Below are 25,268 nucleotides of genomic sequence, written 5' to 3'. Positions count from 1 at the left end.
TCTACGCCCGGGTGGCGAGCATTTATATTGGTATGTTGTCTCCATCATGGTATGTGCTGCTCCATCCTGCGTCCCCATCCTGTCATGCGCTGCTCCATCCTGCGTCCCCATCCTGTCATGTGCTGCTCCATCCTGCGTCCCCATCCTGTCATGCGCTGCTCCATCCTGCGTCCCCATCCTGTCATGTGCTGCTCCATCCTGCGTTCCCTTTCCTGTCATGCGCTGCTCCCATCCTGCGTCCCCATCCTGTCATGCGCTGCTCCCATCCTGCGTCCCCATCCTGTGATGCGCTGCTCCCATCCTGTGATGCGCTGCTCCCATCCTGCGTCCCCATCCTGTCATGTGCTGCTCCATCCTGCGTCCCCATCCTGTCATGCGCTGCTCCATCATGCGTCCCCATCCTGTCATGCGCTGCTCCATCCTGCGTCCCCATCCTTATGTGCTGCTGCATCCTGCATCCCCATCCTTATGTGCTGCTGCATCCTGCGTCCCCATCCTTATGTGCTGCAGCATCCTGCGTCCCCATCCTTATGTGCTGCTCCATCCTGCGTCCCCATCCTTATGTGCTGCTCCCATCCTGCGTCCCTATCCTTATGTGCTGCTCCATCCTGCGTCCCCATCCTTATGTGCTGCTGCATCCTGCGTCCCCATCCTTATGTGCTGCTGCATCCTGCGTCCCCATCCTTATGTTCATGCTGCATCCTGCGTCCCCATCCTTATGTGCTGCTGCATCCTGCGTCCCCATCCTTATGTTCATGCTGCATCCTGCGTCCCCATCCTTATGTTCATGCTGCATCCTGCGTCCCCATCCTTATGTGCTGCTCCATCCTGCGTCCCCATCCTTATGTGCTGCTCCATCCTGCGTCCCCATCCTTATGTGCTGCTGCATCCTGCGTCCCCATCCTTATGTGCTGCTCCCATCCTGCGTCCCCATCCTTATGTTCATGCTGCATCCTGCGTCCCCATCCTTATGTGCTGCTGCATCCTGCGTCCCCATCCTTATGTGCTGCTCCCATCCTGCGTCCCCATCCTTATGTTCATGCTGCATCCTGCGTCCCCATCCTTATGTGCTGCTGCATCCTGCGTCCCCATCCTTATGTTCATGCTGCATCCTGCGTCCCCATCCTTATGTTCATGCTGCATCCTGCGTCCCCATCCTTATGTGCTGCTCCCATCCTGCGTCCCCATCCTTATGTGCTGCTCCATCCTGCGTCCCCATCCTGTTATGTGCTGCTCCATCCTGCGTCCCCATCCTTATGTGCTGCTCCCATCCTGCGTCCCCATCCTTATGTGCTGCTCCATCCTGCGTCCCCATCCTGTTATGTGCTGCTCCATCCTGCGTCCCCATCCTTATGTGCTGCTCCCATCCTGCGTCCCCATCCTTATGTACTGCTCCATCCTGCGTCCCCATCCTTATGTGCTGCTCCATCCTGCGTCCCCATCCTGTTATGTGCTGCTCCATCCTGCGTCCCCATACTGTTATGTGCTGCTCCATCCTGCGTCCCCATACTGTTATGTGCTGCTCCATCCTGCGTCCCCATCCTTATGTGCTGCTGCATCCTGCGTCCCCATCCTTATGTGCTGCTCCATCCTGCGTCCCCATCCTTATGTGCTGCTCCATCCTGCGTCCCCATCCTTATGTGCTGCTCCATCCTGCGTCCCCATCCTTATGTGCTGCTCCATCCTGCGTCCCCATCCTTATGTCCTGCTCCATCCTGCGTCCCCATCCTTATGTGCTGCTCCATCCTGCGTCCCCATCCTTATGTGCTGCTCCATCCTGCGTCCCCATCCTTATGTGCTGCTCCATCCTGCGTCCCCATCCTTATGTGCTGCTCCATCCTGCGTCCCCATACTGCCTCTGACCCGCTCGGCGCCGAGTGCTGGGGGGCCTGAGCAGGCGGGGACACCGGCACGCTGTGGGGGTCAGGTGCCGGTATCGCCGCCAGCTTAGGCCCCCCCAGCACTTACTATACTCACCTGTCCGGCGTTCCATCGCTGAGCGCCGCCATCTTCCCGGTCTCCTGGCCGTGACTGTTCAGTCAGAGGGCGGCGCCGGCGCGCATTAAGCGCGTCATCGCGCCCTCTGAACTGAAGGCCACAGACCGAAGACCGGGAAGATGGCGCCGCTCAGCGATGGAACGGGGACAGGTGAATATAGGCCGATACTCACCCTCCTGGCGGTCCCTGCTTCTGCGGTGGAGATCGCGGTGTATGTTCAGTGTGAACGCACACCGCGATCTCCCGGGAGCGTCTCTCTGTGTGGCCCAGACTGCGCCGGCGCTTGCGCTTGCGCAGTCTATAGAGGCTTCGGACAGAGTGACGCTCCCAGCGTTATATTATAGATATTGATATATATATATATACATTTTAAATTATTTTTCTCTGTCATTTATCCTTTCAATGTTCTATATTTTTGTCATATTTTTAGAATAAAAATGATCAAAAATAAATTATTAGGCATTACGTTTTTATTTATTACAGAACTGTCTTATATGTCTGTGTAATCTTCAAAGAACCATTGTTGGTATCCTTCTACTGAATCTTTGAGTAAAGTGAAAGTCTTGAGTGCTACATATGTATTTTGTACACTGTTCATATCTTCCTCAAGGGGAAAAACAAGAATTTAGACATTTGGGCAATTAGCATGAATTATGTGAACAGAAGTGACTACTGTGAACGTGACAATGAATGATTGACAGCTTAAAATGCCCACATTCTCATCTGATTCATACTGTACCAAGCATGCCTTTACACTCTCACCTTCTCTTTTTATTCCAACTTTCGCATTTTTTTTTACATTTTTTATTTATTTTTGGCATTTTTTACTAGTCTTCGGGAAGAATTGCCGAAAGCATGTTGTGTAACCTACGAACATTAAACCTGTAAAGAACTCCATACATGCCTTAGCATGGCTCATATTCTCTTCCATTATCTATTTGTATATACCACTGCTTGTATATACATAGACACAACTTGACACTTTCTTTCTTGCAGCAGTCATCACTTCTGTGGAAATCTTCCCAAGCTCTTCTTCGCTTTGTTCTCGAGTCTTAAACACTTGTAACGTACCATTTTCCTCCGCAGGTGGCTGTGTAACTATCACTTTCCGGCAGCTGGATACCAGTCACATATAATTAAATGTTTTTTTTTTTTCTTGCTTTTTATTTCCTGTCATTTCTACTCTCTGCGCTGAAAATCATCTCGGCAGAGCCCGATGGTTCTATCCTCGCAATGCGCGATAATAACAGGAATTGTAAAAACAAAAGATTATCTCATTCCGCCTATTAGTGCCGGGCCGTTGATGTTATCTGCTTTCTTTAATCACATTTTTTCCTTTGATTTTTTTGATTTTAAATAAAGGTTTTAAATTGCAGATTAGTAAAAGGGGATTGCTAATAAGGCTTGAAATTGAAAAAAAAAATGTGCCTTATATTTTATATTTACAGAAAAATAGCTTTGTTAAATTAGGACTGGTGGCTCATTGGGATCATTTTCATCTTCTCCAAGGTTTATTACAACTAGGCCGCGTATACTTGGTTGTACTGGCTGTATTATCACAGGCAGCTGATTTGTGGCAGAAATTACTATATTCGTCCGATTCATCTGAAAAGTGATGGTAGAAAAACCACTTTCTTCAGAAACTATCTGATAGAGAAGTATGGAACAAACTTCAGTTGCCTAAATTTCTTGAGAAAATCATCCTTCGGTGAATGTAGCTTACAGCTCCAAGCAACCTCCCCGTTGTACTGGGCTATAATAGAGTTCAAAGACTTACGGCTTACCTCCAAATATGGCTGATTATATACAAAGACGCATGAATTATTTTTTCTGTTTCGGTTAATATGGGCTTAACAAAAAAAAAATTCTAAGCTCCACCTGTTGAAGATTAGGGAACAATTAGCTGTATACTGCCTTCAGCACTGTACAGCCTCCATCTCTAAACTCATACAGGTCAATGGATTATAGGTGGCTCGACTGCTTTCAGATCAGCCATAGACTTTAAACGTCTGAGCAATCCAGCTCCTACTCTGTAGTGACGTTCTGAACTACATAGAAGCTCGGCTACAAGCCATCATAGAGTTATCAAAGAGAAGGCAGAGATGGTTTATTCCTGTCTCTGCCTTCTCCATCGCTCTATACACAAAGTCACCAATAGACTTTAAACGTCTGGGCGGTCCAGCTCCTACTCTGAAGTGACGTTCTGAAATTTCACTACATAGAAGCTCTGCTACAAGCCATCATAGAGTTATCAAAGAGAAGGCAAAGATGGTTTATTACTGTCTCTGCCTTCTCCTTCACTGTATACACAAAGTCACCAATACACTTTAAACGTCTGGGCGGTCCAGCTCCTACTCTGCAATGACGTTCTGAAATTTGACTACATAGAGTCGCTGCTACATGCCATCATAGAGTCAACATAGAGAAGACAAAGGTGGTTTATTACTGTCTCTGCCTTCTCCATCGCTGCATACACAAAGTTACCCCTAGACTTTAAATGTCTGGACGGTCCAGCTCCTACTTAGCCGTGATGTTCTGAAATTTGACTACATAGAAGCGCGACTACATGCCATTATAGAGAAGGCAAAGATGGTTTATTACTGTCTCTGCCTTGTCCATCGCTGCCCACACAAAGTCACCCATAGACTTTAAACGTCTGGGCGGTCCAGCTACTACTCTGCAATGACGTTCTGAAATTTGACTACATTGAAACGCAACTACATGTCATTATAGTCATCATAGAGAAGGCAGATATGGTTTATTACTGCCTCTGCCTTCTCTGTCACTGTATGCACATCACTAAAAAACACAGTGTAAACAGTAATAGGAAGCACTGATGATGACATTTTCTCCTCCATTTACAGTGGTCTTATGTTTTCTGTGCATGGAGAGGGACCAGTAACTCTGAGGCCATAGGAGACCTAGACCCAGAAAGTTAAATTTCCCCTGAAACTGGAGTTAAATATCAGTACCATTTACAGGGGAAATAACATGAATATAAAAATATTGAAATATTTAAATGCCCCCCTCAAAGGTCTTTTATGACGTATGGTGGGCACATTGTGTAAAATATATAAAAAATGTATAAATAATAAAAAAATAGCAGGTAAAAGTAAATAAACACATAAAAAGAGAAATGGTCTAATCCAAATTGCTGCTACTAGCCTTTACACCATTTAAAAAAGCATCCATTATGTAATAATATTTGATGCAGAATGCAGAAAAAAATGTAAATGTATTTTAGTGGCCCTGCGTGATCAAAAGAAAAAGGGGGAAGTTAAACAGGAGTAAATGGGCTGGCCTAGAACTGCTTGAATAAATTATTGAATAAAACCCCCATTTTTTTTTCCAAAATTAAATTAGATTTTTTAAAAAAGAACAATTTTAGGCTGAGACCACACACAGATTTTTGGTGAAACATCTTTACTGTCACAGACAACCTTCTGTAAAGAACAGAAAGAAAGTCTGACTGAGTCATACTTTTTGGGATTATTGCCTGCAACCTTGTTTCTCTTTTATAAACCTGTCAACTTTCCAAGAGACTCCTGAAAAAGGGAAGATTTTCTTAAGTTTCAAAAAAGTTGGTAAGGTTTCTGCAAAAATCTGCTGGAACTTTCCAAAAATAATTGCTGCTTGAACGTTTCATGTTCCCTGGGTACTTTTCTCTATCAAACAGAGCCTAGAAGGCTAGAAGTATGATCATGGCTTGTACAATACAATTATGGAAGGGGTGTGGTCTGCTTCCTCTCCTTTATGGCTCTGGCTAATCAAAACATGGCAACATCATAGAGGGGGGAAAGCAAGCACTTAGAGATGATCAGAGCCGTAGCTTTGCTCAGCATGTTTTCCTGAGACTAGCATTGTCTCACGTGAACTCGCTGAGAACTCTACAGTCACTGTGTCCCTTCCTTTTTTGGAGCACCAGTGGACAGGAGAGAAGCAGTACTAGAAAGCTTGACTGCTGGACCTAACTATGTTAGAGGTGATGTAGAGCTGTGCTCCTGTACTCTAGTGACTTGGGAACTAAGGGGCAGAGAAAAATAAGAAAAATTGGTCCAGATCAGTAGAACATAAACAAATGGAGAAGGTAGTCAGGAGGTACTCAGTTTTGTTGGGGCTGTTGGACTTGACTAAGTTAAAGGATAAACTCCAGTGTTCCACTGCATAACTTTGGAACTAAGAATCACAGAAGAAAAAAAAACTGGTCAAATATCAGTGGAACATCAACAAATGGAGAAGGTAGTCAGGAGGAACTCAGTTTTGCTGGGGCTGTTGGACCTGACTAAGTTAAAGGATAAACTCCAGTGTTCCACTGCATAACTTTGGAACTAAGAAGCACAGGAGAAAAAAAAACTGGTCGAAAATCAGTGGAACATCAACAAATGGAGAAGGTAGTCAGGAGGTACTCAGTCTTGTTGGGGCTGTTGGACCTGACTAAGTTAAAGGATAAACTCCAGTGTTCCACTGCCTAACATTGGAACTCAGAAGCACAGAAGAAAAAAAACGATCCAGATCAGTGGAACATCGACAAATGGAGAAGGTCGGAGAAGGTAGTCAGTTTAAAGTAGAAAAGGTCCTCTTTAATTTTATTTCTAAAAGTCACTTAAAAACTTTGGAAGCATTTGGTCTGAGCCATAAGGGTATTGATGAACGCAGACATTTAAGACAACAAAGTGAGGGATAGACAGAACTGATCTATGCCTTAGTTTTCCAGTTAATTTACTTCTTCGTCTACTCATGCCAGTTTACACTCCCACCGAGACACTTGGCATTTTGTAATGAATTACATGAAGAGTGCCCTATTCTGGTGTCTACGGGCTTTGATGCGTCAGCAGAAAATAAACAACAAGATATTTCTTCTAAATTTATTATCTGTGGAACATTAACAATTTACACCTCCCTCCGTAGACTGGGAATGGTTGAGCGGCATTGTCTTTGTGTCTCTTTTTTTCACAACTCTCTTTTTTTTCCCTTTTTTTTTATGTTGCTTCTGGCACTAACCTGAAAGATTTTGGGGCTTTCAAATATCTTTTGTATGTTTCACTGTTGACTACTTCTTTCCAAATCAATTTTACCCATTGCTCTTCTGTCATACTGGCAGTTCTCCATCAAACCTTTTAAATGTGGCTTGTTTGGGTTTGTCGGCCATAACTAATGGACTTTTCTTGTGTGGGCTATTTATCCAGCTTAAAAAAAAATAAAAAATAAAAGAAACCCGTCCTCTTCTTTTTTGCGAAAGACTCATCAAAAGGCAGATTAAAGAAAGTTGAAAAATATCTAGTGGAACCGAGAACAAATTGCTGTGACAGATAATAAACAAATATATTTTAGCTTAGGCTCCTGGTTTTGGATGCTGCATACTAACTACTAAACAGATTGACATGGTCAGCGTTTCTTTTGTGATTTAATCATGGCGATTGGTCCAAAAATGTAGAAGATTTAGCAAAATGCAAATTATTTCTAAACTATTCTATGATGCCATAGCCATTGGAAAATCTGAATGCATTGTGTTCTAATACCCGTTCCACAGAATAAAATCCATCTCATGAAATTGAGAATATTAGGGGTGGCCGTAAGATAATAATATATAATATATGATAAAGCAATTTCATCTTTATCTCTAACCCCTTAAATAACCACTTGGAATGTTTTTGCATCAGTTGGACATGGAAAAGTAGCATTGGAATAAAAAATTAAATAAAAAAATAATACATCAGTAATGATAATAGAACAAAATCCCACATTTTTCACTTCTGTGATACACAATTGTTTCAACTTTTTTTTTCATTTTTTTAAATGCTATGGAATTAAAATCTTTTTCATTGTATTTTTTTTGGCTTTTCTATTTTTTTCACTAAAAAATATATCCACATAGCTGGGTGGATATATGCCTAGCTTCGAAAAATCAATTTTTAATAATTTCCGATAACTCAAAGGGCTTCTGATGAAGTGTTGATGGGGTGTTCATTTTCCACGAAGTGTCCCATACTAACCACCCACCCGAACTACTCTCTTTTACTCCACAAATATGATTTTTTTTAATGTATTCTGTATCAGTTATGCAATTATTGATGTAATTTCACTTCCTTCCCTAGAACCTATTTACTATAATTTTTTGGTCAAAAATTATGACAGATATTTTGTATCTTAGTATCCAAGCTGCAGATATGTAGTTCTTTATCAAAAAAAGTAGACGTATAATCATTGTCCAAAATTAATGAGAGCAAAATTTTTAGATTTATTTCGACTTTTCCGTACAGTATCTTTTGGCGCTGAGATATCCTATATTCCTTAAGAGATAAAGCTCCATATGACTCTGAAGACGTCTTAAACCTGAATAAATATCACAGCTAAAGTTCGGCTTAGTGCTGTTAAATTTATCACAGCCTCAAAATGAAGATGTCTTAAATGGCAAAATCTGATGAAATATGTATGGGACATAAGCCAACGCAGCCTCAACAGTCTAGCAAACAGTATTATGCCAATTTTGTCAAATATTATGCAAAGCACAGTACCATATGTCCTGTAATTATTAGTCATTAGAAGTAGGTGGTATGCAGGATATTTTAGAACATTCCGAACCGCCCGAGAGAGGCTTAAATATTATTGCTAAATAGCTCTTCTTATGTTTCTGCAGCCCTGGGGTCTCCAGAAGGACTTTCCTTCTCTGATATTACCGAGAACTCTGCTAAAGTCATCTGGTTAGCACCAAAGATCCGTGTTAACAAATTCGTCATCAATTATGTCCCTGCGACTGGAGGTAAGAATCATCTTGGAAAAGAAAAAGTGCCAATAAAAAAGTGATATTCTTGTAAAATATATGGGTGCACATGGATACCTATTTATATGGAACATTTACAGTTGCTTTACATGCATGTTAGTTGCATCAACAATCTTTTTTAATATCTATTGGGCTGATGGTAACACGTGTCCATTTCGGGTTATTCTCCTGCTTTCTTTGACCTCACGTAAACAGAGCAGTTCTTTCTCCATTGTTCTGCTCCATCGACGGGGCATTACTGCTGATGTCATGCTGATTGATAGCTTAGCCTAACACAGCTAGGAGCTGGCTGTCAATCAGCATGACATCAGCAGTGAGGCCTCTTCAAAAGAGCAGAAGAGAAGGACCTTCTCTGTTGACATGACCTCACAGAAAGTAGGAGAATCATTGGAAGGAGCGGTTTGTCATTGCTCTGAGCTGGAAGAGATTGCTGCAGGGCTGCACAACCAGGTATTGAACAAGTACCTGCCTCTAAGTTTTTAACCCCATAGGAACAAAGAATAAAAGTCCTAAATAACCACTTTAATCTCTCATCCATCAAAACACCTTCTAACTGTGTTCTTACATTAAAGAGAAACTAAGGGTTCTTTTCTGAAATTGGTGGAACTCCTGAGATCAGGTATGCATCACCTGACTTAAATAAATGGCATGGTACTCTGGGAAAATGATATTAATGACCTATACTTGGGATCAATCATCAGTATTAGATTGGTGAGGGTCTAGCCCTCAGCTTCTTCACCACTTAGCTCATTCCTGTAGCCGTGGCTATGGATGACCACAGTGTACAGCTCAGATGAGTCAGTAGAGCAGCCACTATACATTACATGGAGCTGTATTGTTCTAGTTCTGTACACTGTAAACCTCTGGCGACTGTGAATTCAGATCTGGGGTAGACTACACTGGCGGAAACAAACAGAAGATGAACAGTATATGGGCCCTTTGCAGTCCAATACCTCACAATGCAGAATTTCACATGCTTTGGAACTGGAAATGGGTCTCCTTACCTCTTAGGCCCCTGTCCAGCTACATAGGTTACACCAATGATATGTCCATCACTGGATGGACATGACATTGGTAAAACCTTGGGTCCAAAAGGTAAGGGGATCCACTTCCACCTCCAAAGCAGCACATAAAAGAATGCATTGTAATGAAGCATTGGGCTGCAAATGGCCCATACACTGTTCTTGCGCAGCGGCCTTCTTCTGTCTCTGTCCACCTCTGATCCAGTTTGTCCATCGTCCACCAACCTAGTATCGATGACTTGTCTTTATCATTAAAACTGCAATCCTGGAAAGACCCTTTCTTTTTTTAACATTGACTACTTCCCTTCCCTACATTACCTATAAATGTACACGTCAGAGGCGTAGCTAGAGTTTTGGCTCAGGGGGAGGGGCGAAGCTTCTAAGTGGGCCCCTAAACAGGTAATCTTGATTACAACTCGGTGACGCGCCCTAATGCTGGAGGACCTCAGCAGATGACCGCGCTGTTACTGAAGATAATCTCTATATAACGACCAACATGGATTTACCGCCATATGGTCAGTGGTAGATACCAGTCATACAGAACATAGATCGCAGCACAGTTACACATAATGATTTACCGCTGACGTTCTTTATGATGGAGTCGTCACTTTTCCCGTCTTTTCCATCTGGCCCAGACCTACCTGACAACTTCTTCCAGCAATGACTTGGCTGCAGAGAATACAACAAAGACACATTTCACTTCTCACATTCCAGGAATCACCATCTAATCCCAACCTGCACAAACTCCTCATACTACTGGTACCCAAATACTGAGCCGTTGCTGCCGTATGTGTGCCCCTTTGATAGTCACAGTAACCTGAGTTCCCCTATAACAATGAGTGCCCACTTTACATTTAATAATGTCCTGAGTCTGCCTCCTGTACGGCTCCCTTATACACAGTATGATGCTCTCTTATACACAGTATACTGACCCCTTAGTAGCCTCCAAACTGTTTGATGACTCCAACACAGTAATCCCCACACTGTATGATGCCCCTCTAGATATCCTCCATATAGTATAATGCACCAGATAGTCCTCAATATAGTATAATGTACCAGATACTTCTCAATATAGTATAATGCACTCAACATAGGCCTACTTTATATTGTGTAATGCACCACCCATAGGCAGACTACAGCACAAGGCAGCACCCATAGGCAGACTCTGTAGTATAAGGTAGCACCCCACAGGCAGACCCTGTAATGTAATGCAGCACCCCAATAGGCAGATCCTGTAGTATAAGACAGCACCCCTAAAGACAGACCCTGTACTATAAGGCAGCACCCCCATAGGCATACCCTGTAGTATAAAACAGCACCCCCATAGGCAGACCCTGTAGTATAAGACACCACCCTTATAGGCAGACCCTGTACTACAAAGCAAGCACCCCTATAGGCAGACCCTGTACTATAAGGCAGCACCCCCATAGGCAGACCCTGCACTATAAGGCAGCACCCCTATAGTCAGACCCTGTACTCTAAGGCAGCACCCCCATAGGCAGACCCTGCACTATAAGGCAGCACCCCTATAGTCAGACCCTGTAGTATAAGACATCACCCCCATAGGCAGACCCTCTAGTATAAGGCAGCACCTCCATAGGCAGACCCTATAGTATAAGGCAGCACCCCCATAGGCAGATCCTGTACTATAAGGCATCACCCCCATAGGCACACCCTGTAGTGTAAGACAGTACCCCATAGGCAGATCCTGTAGTATAAGGCAGCACCCCATAGGCAGACCCTGTAGTATAAGGCAGACCCCCCAAAGGCAGACCATTTAGTATAAGGCAGACCCCCCCACAGGCAGACCCTGTAGCATTAGGCAGACCCCCCCATAAGCAGACCCTGTAGTATTAGGCAGACCCCCAATAGGCAGACACTGCAGTATAAGGCAGACCCCCCATAGGCAGACCCTGTAGTATTAGGCAGACCCACCCATAGACAGACCCTCTAGTATTAGGCAGACCCCCATAGGCACACCCTGTAGTATTAGGCAGACCCCCTATAGGCAGAACCTGTAGTATTAGGCAGACCCTCTATAGGCAGACCTTGTAGTATTAGGCAGACCCTCCCATAAGCAAACCCTGTAGTATTAGGTAGACCTCTCTATAGGCAGACCCTGTAGTATTAGGCAGACCCCCATAGGCAGATTCTGTAATATAAGGCAGCCCCCCTAAAAAAATAAATAAATACTCACCTCTTCTTCTTGGTTCCTGCACTGCTCTGAGCTCCCACTCGTCTCCTGAAAGCAGGTGCTGGGCAGTGACTCATCGCGCCCGCTGGCAGCGTCGCCAACGTTAGACTCTGACAGGGGGATGATGGGGGAAGGAGCGCAGTGCTCCTTCCCTCATCATTGCGGTCAGCTGTATCGGCTAATTGCCGGTACAGCTGACCCTGCGATGACAGGCGGGGGGCCCACTGCTGGCACCGGGCCCCCTGCCTGCTCAGGGGCCCCATAGCAGCAGAGCAGGGAGACCGATTCTTCCTGCTCTGCCGCAGAAGGTAACTGTATAGGTGTGCTGTGCGCACTGATACAGTTACAGTAACATAGCTCCCGGGGGGTCCCCCCTCTGAGCACCGGGCCTGGGGCACTCGCACCCTCTGCCCCCCTCCCCCCCGGTAGCTACGCTACTGGTACACGTACATTACATAATCCAATTCACAATTCTGGAATAATTAGCTCAAATACCAATTCTTTGTACTTCCATTTTCTTATAGATGTTAGGAATGGATTACTTAAAAAAATTAACTCTCCCAGTTATTCCAAAACTTACAGTTCAATAAGCCAGGTGCCATCTCTTTTGCAACTCTTTACAACTTTAAAATTGACCTTCATATACAATGAACACTTTAATATTTAAAGAAAACATGTCATCTCTCATGACATTAAAGATTTAGTAAATACTTTCCTATGAAATAGCAATTGTGATGCATTATTCCTAGAACTCTGCATTGTGTCGATTCCCATGGAAATTGATGGATCAATTGGCAACATGCTATTACCAGTTGGGTTGTGCCCCATCCAACCAGTGCTAACAATGTAAGGCTGTATATGGACACCCTTAGGCTACTTTCACACATCAGGTTTTTGCCATCAGGCACAATCCTGCAAATTTTGAAAAAAAAGGATCCTTTGTTTTTTCCCGCCGGACCCGTTTTATTCTCATAGAGTTGTATTAGCGCCAGATTGCACCTGATAGCTTAACGTTTCCTCTGTCTTTTGCCGGATCCGTCAAAAATTATTTTTCCGACAGGAGGAGAAAACGTACAGAGGAACGTTTTTTCTGTGCGGCAAAAAAACGCACAGTGACGGTTTCGGCGGTAAACGGATGAAACGTGAGGTGAAATGAATGAATCCGGCTACCGATTCTGTTTATTTTACACAGAGCATGCCCCGTAGCTGCTTTTTCCATTCTGGAGTCTCTCTCTCTCTCTCCTTTTCCCCGGAACAGGAAATCCAATCTCTATCCCCAGGTTTACAAAAAAACAAAACAAAATGGATCAAGCAAAAAAAATTGGATCCGTCACATCAGTTTTTCACATTTTGCGCCGGATCCATTTTTTTTTTTACAAATTAGCCGGATTCTGCCTGATGGCAAAAAACTGATGTGTGAAAGTAGCCGTTATTGACAAGGGAAACAGTAACATCCAATTGCTAATTTATTGATACATTTCTTGATGGAATAATAGAGGACCGGTTCAAGACTGATTTATAAGAAAAGATGCTCCAGAATTGTTATTTCATGGCGAGTGCAAACATTTACCAAAACAGACCTGTCAGTAGAGGTTACGAGAAAAACTAAATTGGATCCAAAATTGAACACTTCTTTGATCTGAGATCAGTTTACAGTTACTTAAAGCAAAATATTCATATTTTTCAGGGGCCAGCAACACTGTGGAAGTGGAAGGTTCTAGAACCCAGACTACTTTGGTTAACCTGATGCCGGGTGTTGAATACCGTGTAAGTCTTGTATCTGTGAAAGGCACTGAAGAAAGTACACCCGCCTCGGGCTCCCTGACGACAGGTATGCTTCTTCGTAATGACCGTACACTGTTTATACCATCAATTAAAGGAGTTTATGTTATGGAGACAGTGCCTGCCCGTATCCCATATTATTATCTTTTGGATACATACATTTCTGGAGCATATTTTATATTGGAAACATTCACAAATGCAAGTGATCCAAATCTCCGAAGGTCCCTTCAACGGAATACAAGTTTTGGTTCATAGCAATATACGCTTGACGTAAACAATGTAATATCCATCTGCTCATCATTTCATCTGTGTGTCTTGTGCCTTAGGCGAATAGATGCATTGCCCTGCGATCTGCATATTGCACCCATATTATAGGACGGAGATCATCACAAACTTACTGGCAGTCCAGTCAAGATCTATGTGATCAACTGATGATCTCATTAATAAGCTCCATGGTTTCTTTCTCCCTGTCTGTCCATGGTGGTTATGTGAATTATACCGATGCCTCTACCCTTAGACGGGTAGTCCCCTCTCAGTTAATGTTTGTTCTTGGGAGCAGATTGGTATAAAAGACAAACCTCGCTATACTCCCTGTTAAAGACCGGCGGAACGAACCAAGTATAGATGATATGAAACTAGGTGCGTTCGCAGTCCGAGGTCCACCGTGCAGGTAAAGACCCTGCTGCTAGTAAGACGGACTATATGGCGGTACTAAGTATACACACATGGGTTAACTTCACCCTGCGTGAAGGAAGCGATCCTGTTGCGTCACAGGACCGCAGTACCGCACATAGAGCGCGAGCAAGAAGTCAGCGAACTCAACCCCTACTCAGGATTGAAGTCCGATTAGACACTTGCTGGCACAACACCGCAACTGGGTGTGTAAGGAAACTAATAAATAGAATATAAATGCACGAGAGTGCGTGCGGTGCCGCACTGATGGACGCCACTAACCACCCAGGCTTGGGTAAGGAAAGCGCAGAGGAAGCGCATGGTGCCGTACTGGCGGACACAGCAACTGGACGCTGTGATGTGTGTTACGTGCAGATGGCTAGTCGGGCGCTAGATAGCTACCATCATCCGCGAGCAGTCAACAACACTAGGGAGGGATACTTAGGAGCTTTCATCCATCGACATACATCCTTCTACACACACACATTATCAAGACAATACTAGCGCATGGCCGTGCGGTCATGTGCAGTTTATATAGTTGCAGCACAGGAAGCAGCTACAGAAGTTTTGCCCTTTCAGGACCTGCCAAGAGGACCAATGGGATGTGCTGCAGTGCCTGAGCATGTGACCCTCGATCTCCAACGAGAGATCTTGCCCTGGGCATGCTCAGTTTGTGCAAATAAGGACTTAGTCCCAGAGAAGCCCGGTCGCCGCAGATCAGTGCAGGATACAACAGGAGAGCCAGAAAAGGCAGCAGTAACCCCCTGCACAGAATCAGTCCCAGCAAGACGCTGGGAGCGGCGCCTCCGCTGAGCAGAGCCCACTGCGGCCGAAGCAGAATGGGAGACCGCAGCAGACACGGATCGAGATTCCCCCTGTGCAGCAGAGGAAACTCGACTCCTAACATTACCCCCCCTCCTAGGCCCCCCCCCTCCTTGAGCCTCACTACGCTCAAAAGCTGCAATAAGCAGCGGAGCCCAAATGTGCTCCACAGGCTCCCAAGTTCTATCCTCTGGGCCATGACCCTTCCAGTCCACCAGATAAAATTTCTTGCCACGTACCACCTTGCACCCCACAATAGCATTCACCTCAAACTCATCCGTGGATGAACCCGATGTCCCAGCAGATGACTCAGAAAATCGGGACAAATGAACAGGCTTTAAGAGGGAAACGTGAAAAGTATCGGTGATACCAAGGCGTGGAGGAATAGCCAAATGGTAGACCACAGGGTTGACCTGTTCCAGAACCTTAAACGGGCCAATGTAGCGAGGAGCAAACTTAGTGGACTCAACTCGCAGCCTGATGTTACGGGCGGAGAGCCACACTAAGTCGCCAGGAGCAAAGACCGGAGCGGGGCGCCGGTGTGTATCAGCCGAAACCCTCATTCTCTCCTTGGAGGCCCGGATGGCATCCTGTGTGCGGTCCCAGATGTCACGTGCCTCCACAGCCCAGTCTGCCACCCTAGAATCGGTGGATGACACGGGCATGGGCACAGGGACACGCGGATGCTGGCCGTAATTAAGGAGAAAAGGAGTCTGACCAGTGGAATCGGCTACGGCGTTGTTCAAGGCAAATTCCGCCCAAGGTAGCAAAGATGAAATGTCGCAAATATGTCACCAGAGTCTGGTTGGTTCTCTCCACCAACCCATTTGTCTCGGGATGGTATGCAGAGGAGAGGTTTAACTCTATGCTGAGTAAACGGCAGAGCTCTCTCCAAAACCGAGACGCGAACTGGGGACCCCGATCGCTGACAATCTTATCAGGCATACCATGCAATCGGAAAACGTGCTTAATGAACAACACCGCCAAGGCCCGTGCAGAGGGTAACCGAGGAAGCGGCACCAAATGCACCATCTTAGAGAAATGGTCGGTGACAACCCAAATAATGGAGCAGCCACGCGACTTGGGTAAGCCCACCACAAAGTCCATCCCCACCATCTCCCAGGGCCTGTCTGCCACCGGTAGAGGGTAAAGCAACCCAGCAGGCCGTTGCCGAGGAGACCGATTCTGGGCGCAAGAAACGCACGCCTGAATATAGTCCCTGACATCTCGGGCCATATGCGGCCACCAGTATGTTCTCGCCAAAAGCTCAGATGTCCTCTTGGTCCCAAAATGCCCACCCACTCTGGAGGAGTGAGCCCAAGAGAGAACCTCCGGTCGCAAGTTAGCTGGTACGAAAGTCTTGCCCGGGGGCACAGACTCTAGCAAAACCGGAGCTACAGTTCTGACACTACGGAGCGGGAGAGAGCGTCAGCACGAACGTTCTTCTCCCCGGAGAGGAAATGGAGAGAAAAATGAAACCGGGAGAAGAACAGGGACCATCTAGCCTGGCGAGAATTCAGCCGCTGGGCCGTTTGTAGATATAACAAGTTCTTGTGGTCAGTGAAGACTTGGAAGGGAAAGCGAGCTCCCTCCAAGAGATGTCTCCACTCAGAAAAAGCCAACTTCATGGCTAGCAACTCCCTGTCCCCGATGGAATAATTCCTCTCTGCTGGTGTGAAGGTCTTGGAGAAGAAGAAGCAAGGATGCTTCCGACCTTGAGCATCCTTTTGGAAAAGGACTGCTCCAGCACCAACGGATGAGGCATCCACCTCCAAGATAAATGGTTTATCAACATCGGGGCAATGTAGGATGGGAGCGCTAGCGAAGTGTGACTTGATCGAGAGAAAGGCTTTGGAGACCTCCTCTGACCACAACTTGGGATTTGCTCCTTTCTTGGTGAGGGCAACCAAGGGAGCTACCAAAGTTGAGAAGTGTGGAATGAACTGGCGATAGTAATTAATGAACCCCATAAAGCGCTGCACCGCTTTAAGAGAATGGGGTTCCTGCCAGTCCATTACAGCCTGTAGCTTGGCAGGATCCATAGCCAAACCCTGGGCAGAGATGATATAACCAAGGAAAGGCAAGGACTCCTGCTCAAACACACACTTCTCCAACTTGGCGTAGAGGGAGTTTGCCCGTAAGAGGTCGAAGACTTTGCGAACATCTCTCCGATGGGAGTCAATATCTGGAGAGAAGATGAGAATATCATCCAGATAGACTACGACCGAGGTGGTGAGCATATCCTGGAAGATGTCGTTCACAAAGTCTTGGAAAACGGCTGGGGCATTACAGAGCCCAATGGGCATCACCAGATATTCATAGTGCCCATCCCTGGTGTTAAAAGCCATCTTCCATTCATCCCCCTCACGGATGCGAATCAGGTTGTAAGCACCCCACAGATCTAACTTAGTAAATATCCTCGCTCCCCGTAGCCTATCAAACAGCTCAGATATCAGGGGTAATGGGTACTTGTTCTTAACGGTGATGGCGTTAAGACCCCTGTAGCTTATGCATGGACGTAAGTCTCCAGTCTTCTTCTGTATGAAGAAGAACCCAGCCCCTGCCGGTGACACTGACTTCCTAATGAATCCTCTTGCCAGATTCTCTTGGATGTACTGAGACATTGCCTCCGTCTCCGGGAGAGATAACGGATAGACTCGACCCCGGGGAGGCTCAGCACCAGGCAAGAGGTCAATAGGACAGTCATAGTGGCGGTGAGGCGGAAGGGTCTCTGCAGCTCTTTTGGAGAACACGTCTGCATAGGGCCAATAGTGCTTGGGGAGAGAGGAAAGATCTGCGGGTACCTGTGTAGTAGCAACCTGAACGCACTACCTCTGACATCTACCCTCGCAGGATTTACTCCATCCCAAAATTCTCCCAGAGGACCACTCAATATGAGGAGAATGGTAGCGAAGCCATGGTATCCCCAACAGGACCTCATCAATTCCCTCAGGAATGACTAATAGGGAGATTATCTCCTGATGTGATGGAGACACAGAAAGCGTGAAAGGAATGGTTTGGTGGGTAATCTGTGAGGGTAGTGTTGACCCATTTACCACTCGAACGGTTACAGGCTTGGCGAGCATCACCAAGGGTATTGCGTGACGCTGGGCAAAAGAGGAAGACATAAAATTACCCTCTGCCCCAGAATCCACGCATAGCTCGACCATAAGAGTGGATGGGCCTATGGTAATTGTCCCCTTGAAGGACAACTTTGAGACAAACATCACCATGTCTAGTGTACCTCCTCCAACTGCCACTAGACGCTGACGTTTCCCCGACCGCTGAGGACCCTTGGAGGCAAGATGTCCTGACTGCTGGCAAACATGACGGACCCTATGTAACATAGTAACATAGTAACATAGTTAGTACGGCCGAAAAAAAACATTTGTCCATCCAGTTCAGCCTATATTCCATCATAATAAATACCCAGATCTACGTCCTTCTACAGAACCTAATAATTGTATGATACAATATTGTTCTGCTCCAGGAAGACATCCAGGCCTCTCTTGAACCCCTCGACTGAGTTCGCCATCACCACCTCCTCAGGCAAGCAATTCCAGATTCTCACTGCCCTAACAGTAAAGAATCCTCTTCTATGTTGGTGGAAAAACCTTCTCTCCTCCAGACGCAAAGAATGCCCCCTTGTGCCCGTCACCTTCCTTGGTATAAACAGATCCTCAGCGAGATATTTGTATTGTCCCCTTATATACTTATACATGGTTATTAGATCGCCCCTCAGTCGTCTTTTTTCTAGACTAAATAATCCTAATTTCGCTAATCTATCTGGGTATTGTAGTTCTCCCATCCCCTTTATTAATTTTGTTGCCCTCCTTTGTACTCTCTCTAGTTCCATTATATCCTTCCTGAGCACCGGTGCCCAAAACTGGACACAGTACTCCATGTGCGGTCTAACTAGGGATTTGTACAGAGGCAGTATAATGCTCTCATCATGTGTATCCAGACCTCTTTTAATGCACCCCATGATCCTGTTTGCCTTGGCAGCTGCTGCCTGGCACTGGCTGCTCCAGGTAAGTTTATCATTAACTAGGATCCCCAAGTCCTTCTCCCTGTCAGATTTACCCAGTGGTTTCCCGTTCAGTGTGTAATGGTGATATTGATTCCCTCTTCCCATGTGTATAACCTTACATTTATCATTGTTAAACCTCATCTGCCACCTTTCAGCCCAAGTTTCCAACTTATCCAGATCCATCTGTAGCAGAATACTATCTTCTCTTGTATTAACTGCTTTACATAGTTTTGTATCATCTGCAAATATCGATATTTTACTGTGTAAACCTTCTACCAGATCATTAATGAATATGTTGAAGAGAACAGGTCCCAATACTGACCCCTGCGGTACCCCACTGGTCACAGCGACCCAGTTAGAGACTATACCATTTATAACCACCCTCTGCTTTCTATCACTAAGCCAGTTACTAACCCATTTACACACATTTTCCCCCAGACCAAGCATTCTCATTTTGTGTACCAACCTCTTGTGCGGCACGGTATCAAACGCTTTGGAAAAATCGAGATATACCACGTCCAATGACTCACCGTGGTCCAGTCTATAGCTTACCTCTTCATAAAAACTGATTAGATTGGTTTGACAGGAGCGATTTCTCATAAACCCATGCTGATATGGAGTTAAACAGTTATTCTCATTGAGATAATCCAGAATAACATCCCTCAGAAACCCTTCAAATATTTTACCAACAATAGAGGTTAGACTTACTGGCCTATAATTTCCAGGTTCACTTTTAGAGCCCTTTTTGAATATTGGCACCACATTTGCTATGCGCCAGTCCTGCGGAACAGACCCTGTCGCTATAGAGTCACTAAAAATAAGAAATAATGGTTTATCTATTACATTACTTAGTTCTCTTAGTACTCGTGGGTGTATGCCATCCGGACCCGGAGATTTATCTATTTTAATCTTATTTAGCCGGTTTCGCACCTCTTCTTGGGTTAGATTGGTGACCCTTAATATAGGGTTTTCATTGTTTCTTGGGATTTCACCTAGCATTTCATTTTCCACCGTGAATACCGTGGAGAAGAAGGTGTTTAATATGTTAGCTTTTTCCTCGTCATCTACAACCATTCTTTCCTCACTATTTTTTAAGGGGCCTACATTTTCAGTTTTTATTCTTTTACTATTGATATAGTTGAAGAACAGTTTGGGATTAGTTTTACTCTCCTTAGCAATGTGCTTCTCTGTTTCCTTTTTGGCAGCTTTAATTAGTTTTTTAGATAAAGTATTTTTCTCCCTATAGTTTTTTAGAGCTTCAATGGTGCCATCCTGCTTTAGTAGTGCAAATGCTTTCTTTTTACTGTTAATTGCCTGTCTTACTTCTTTGTTTAGCCACATTGGGTTTTTCCTATTTCTAGTCCTTTTATTCCCACAAGGTATAAACCGCTTACACTGCCTATTTAGGATGTTCTTAAACATTTCCCATTTATTATCTGTATTCTCATTTCTGAGGATATTGTCCCAGCCTACCAGATTAAGGGCATCTCTAAGCTGTTCAAACTTTGCCTTCCTAAAGTTCAGTGTTTTTGTGACTCCCTGACAAGTCCCCCTAGTGAAAGACAGGTGAAACTGCACAATATTGTGGTCGCTATTTCCTAAATGCCCAACCACCTGCAGATTTGTTATTCTGTCAGGTCTATTAGATAGTATTAGGTCTAAAAGTGCTGCTCCTCTGGTTGGATTCTGCACCAATTGTGAAAGATAATTTTTCTTGGTTATTAGCAGAAACCTGTTGCCTTTATGGGTTTCACAGGTTTCTGTTTCCCAGTTAATATCCGGGTAGTTAAAGTCCCCCATAACCAGGACCTCATTATGGGTTGCAGCTTCATCTATCTGCTTTAGAAGTAGACTTTCCATGCTTTCTGTTATATTTGGGGGTTTGTAACAGACCCCAATGAGAATTTTGTTACCATTTTTCCCTCCATGAATTTCAACCCATATGGACTCGACATCCTCATTCCCTTCGCTAATATCCTCCCTTAAAGTGGACTTTAGACAAGACTTTACATAGAGACAAACCCCTCCTCCTCTCCGATTTTTACGATCCTTTCTAAACAGACTGTAACCCTGTAAGTTAACTGCCCAGTCATAGCTTTCATCTAACCATGTCTCGGTTATTCCCACTATGTCAAAGTTACCTGTAGATATTTCTGCTTCTAGTTCTTCCATCTTGTGCACAGGTGGACTGAGATTTGGATCCCGCTCGTGTCACCTCTAAGGCCTCATGTGACTCAGATGCCTGGATTGGAGATTCCAAAGGTTTGGCGAAGGTGGGAGCCAGCCAAAACCTCTGCCTACACTGGGCTCGCTCTATCCTCCGCTCGTTAAAACGGAGGTCAATACGAGTAGAGACAGATATTAACTCCTCCAGTGTGGCAGGAATCTCCCTAGTGGCCAGAGCGTTCTTAACGTGATCAGCCAGGCCCCTCCAAAATATGGGGATAAGGGCTTTATCCGACCACTCCAGCTCAGAAGCTAATGTACGGAAGCGGACGGAAAAATGGCTGACCAAGGACTCACCCTGAGTTAATGCCAGTAGTTGGAGCGCTGTGTCATGGGTGACTTGAGGTCCTAAAAAGACCTTTTTCAGAGTGCTCAGAAACAACGGAGCACTCTGCACCACATGATCATCACGCTACCACAGCGGCGTAGCCCACTCCAACGCCCTGTCCGACAAGAGAGAGACAATAAATCCCACCTTAGCCCGCTCTGTAGGAAAACGTGCAGCCAGGAGTTCGAGGTGGATAGAGCACTGACTCACGAATCCCCTACAAGTTTTGCAATCTCCAGAAAATTTTTCTGGCAACGGGAGGCGAGAAAATGTCGGAACAGGTGTGGCAGTGGACAAGGTTGCTGCAGCCACGCTAGCAGCCTGTACAGCAACTGCGGTAACATCCACAGCTGAGGTTGAGCTCTCGAGAGCCGACAACCTACCCTCCAGCTGCTGGATATACCGCCAAGATTGCTGAATGTCCGCCATTTACTAGCCAGACCTTGGCGCTAGTATTATGTTAAGGACCGGCGGAACGCACCAAGTATAGATGATATGAAACTAGATGCATTCGCAGTCCGAGGTCCACCGTGCAGGTAAAGACCCTGCTGCTAGTAAGACGGACTATATGGCGGTACTAAGTATACACACATGGGTTAACTTCATTCTGCGTGAAGGAAGCGATCCTGTTGCGTCACAGGACTGCAGTACCGCACATAGAGCGCGAGCAAGAAGTCAGCAAACTCAACCCCTACTCAGGATTGAAGTCCGATTAGACACTTGCTGGCACAACACCGCAACTGGGTGTGTAAGGAAACTAATAAATAGAATATAAAGGCACGAGAGTGTGTGCGGTGCCGCACTGACGGACGCCACTAACCACCCAGGCTTGGGTAAGGAAAGCGCAGAGGAAGCGCATGGCGCCGTACTGGCAGACACAGCAACTGGACGCTGTGATGTGTGTTACGTGCAGATGGCTAGTCGGGCGCTAGATAGCTACCATCATCCGCGAGCAGTCAACAACACTAGGGAGGGATACTTAGGAGCTTTCATCCATCGACATACATCCATCTACACACACACATTATCAAGACAATACTAGCGCATGGCCGTGCGGTCATGCGCAGTTTATATAGTTGCAGCACAGGAAGCAGCTACAGAAGTTTTGCCCTTTCAGGACCTGCCAAGAGGACCAATGGGATGTGCTGCAGTGCCTGAGCATGTGACCCTCGATCTCCAACGGGAGATCTTGCCCTGGGCATGTTCAGTGTGTGCAAATAAGGACTTAGTCCCAGAGAAGCCCACTCGCTGCAGATCAGTGCAGGATACAACAGGAGAGCCAGAAAAGGCAGCAGTAACCCCCTGCACAGAATCAGTCCCAGCAAGACGCTGGGAGCGGCGCCTCCGCTGAGCAGAGCCCACTGCGGCCGAAGCAGAATGGGAGACCGCAGCAGACACGGATCGAGATTCCCCCTGTGCAGCAGAGGTAACTCGACTCCTAACACTCCCCTTCTCCAGGTGCGCCGGAGGATCTCTACCATTGCTCCCGGCATCTTGCTTTGGCTGCAGGTCTAACATCACCTAGGCAGCCAATCAGCTGTCTCCACAGCTCTGAGTGGGGTGTTCCGTCTACACTGAGCTCAGTGATTGGCTACCAGACTGTCCATGTGACATCGGAACCACAGCCAATGCCAGACATCAAGAGCAGCAACTGAGACTCCTGGTGATCCTGGAGAAGTTGAGTATAGCATACCTTGTTTTTTATTAAACGCAAACTTTAACTGTAGGTTAGAAACCTTTCAACTTTTCTTCAATCCTTCTATTTTTTAACATTACGAATTTAAAATGATACCATGACAAGCTAAAAAAGCCATGGCTCGGCTGCAATTAACTTCACAACCATTCGGTAACCACACATAAAGAAATTCACAGCAAGAAAACACCATATATGAATAGAATAATATACCCAATAAAACTTAACATTTAATAATATTCTTTATAATAAAAACACATACCACATACAACCTAAAACCAGTATCAGCCGTTTGACACAAAGATATAAGACCAAGATACAGGGTGCTCTCGATCCCTAGGGTCCCAACTATCTGTCCCCTACCTTGCTGCGGAGGTTGGCACCCTATATATCCTGCGCATTGGCGCCCCCGCTCAATGTAGGCTATCCCTAAATTGCCCTAATAGGCCCTTACGTGCAAGAAAAATAGAAAAAAGTCAAACAGCAGAACATACACTCAAGAACTAATTATTAATGAACTTATTGCACTTGCCCAGATACAAAAGTGCATAACATAACACACGTTTGATTGTTGCAATAAGAATGAGCAACAAACTAGGGAAACCTACACCAGATCCCTAGTGTGACCCTACCTGCCAGTGGGGGTTGGCACCCTAGAATCCTGCGCAGATGGCGCCCCCACTCCACGTAGTCTGCCCCTAGTAACACCCTAGGCTACTTGCAAGGGGATAACAAAAAATACCATACAACATATATAGGTAGGGGCAAAAAAATAACACTTCTATCAAAAATAGAGATAATACACAATAAAGCCCAAAACAACACACCAAACAGTGTAAATAAATAGAAAAAATCTAAATGTTTAACTTTCTCTTTAAAGTGTGAAAATCTCGACGCGTTTCCCTGAGATCAGTTCATCAGGAGACATACTTATGAAAATTAAGAGAACTTATCTGAGTGACGATTCAGGAGGATAAACATCACACTCTAAGTCATTACTGTGCGGTGGGGAACAATGTCCATCCGGTACCACATGTCTAAATCAGCCCTGAGGGATGGACATTGTTCCCCACCGCACAGTAATGACTTAGAGTGTGATGTTTATCCTCCTGAATCGTCACTCAGATAAGTTCTCTTAATTTTCATAAGTATGTCTCCTGATGAACTGATCTCAGGGAAACGCGTCGAGATTTTCACACTTTAAAGAGAAAGTTAAACATTTAGATTTTTTCTATTTATTTACACTGTTTGGTGTGTTGTTTTGGGCTTTATTGTGTATTATCTCTATTTTTGATAGAAGTGTTATTTTTTTGCCCCTACCTATATATGTTGTATGGTATTTTTTGTTATCCCCTTGCAAGTAGCCTAGGGTGTTACTAGGGGCAGACTACGTGGAGTGGGGGCGCCATCTGCGCAGGATTCTAGGGTGCCAACCCCCACTGGCAGGTAGGGTCACACTAGGGATCTGGTGCAGGTTTCCCTAGTTTGTTGCTCATTCCTATTGCAACAATCAAACGTGTGTTATGTTATGCACTTTTGTATCTGGGCAAGTGCAATAAGTTCATTAATTATTAGTTCTTGAGTGTATGTTCTGCTGTTTGACTTTTTTCTATTTTTCTTGCACGTAAGGGCCTATTAGGGCGATTTAGGGATAGCCTACGTTGAGCGGGGGCGCCAATGCGCAGGATATATAGGGTGCCAACCTCCGCAGCAAGGTAGG

General features: G+C 45.3%; 1 protein-coding gene across 4 annotated transcripts in view; it reads left to right on the top strand.

Annotated features, from left to right (window-relative positions):
- The window catches only part of TNC (tenascin C), a 167,170-nt gene that overhangs the window by 95,849 nt on the left and 46,053 nt on the right, over nt 1–25,268 (top strand). For all 4 annotated transcript variants that reach the window (XM_069748551.1, XM_069748549.1, XM_069748548.1 and 1 more), the window contains 2 exons: nt 8,636–8,758; nt 13,683–13,826. In XM_069748551.1, the coding sequence (XP_069604652.1) occupies nt 8,636–8,758; nt 13,683–13,826 (267 nt within the window). The remainder of the gene's footprint in view (nt 1–8,635; nt 8,759–13,682; nt 13,827–25,268) is intronic.

This window comes from Ranitomeya imitator, chromosome 2, assembly GCF_032444005.1.
Source record: "Ranitomeya imitator isolate aRanImi1 chromosome 2, aRanImi1.pri, whole genome shotgun sequence".
NCBI lineage: Eukaryota > Metazoa > Chordata > Amphibia > Anura > Dendrobatidae > Ranitomeya > Ranitomeya imitator.
Note: the sequence above shows the minus strand (reverse complement) of the source record. Positions and strands in the feature narration are given on the sequence as shown.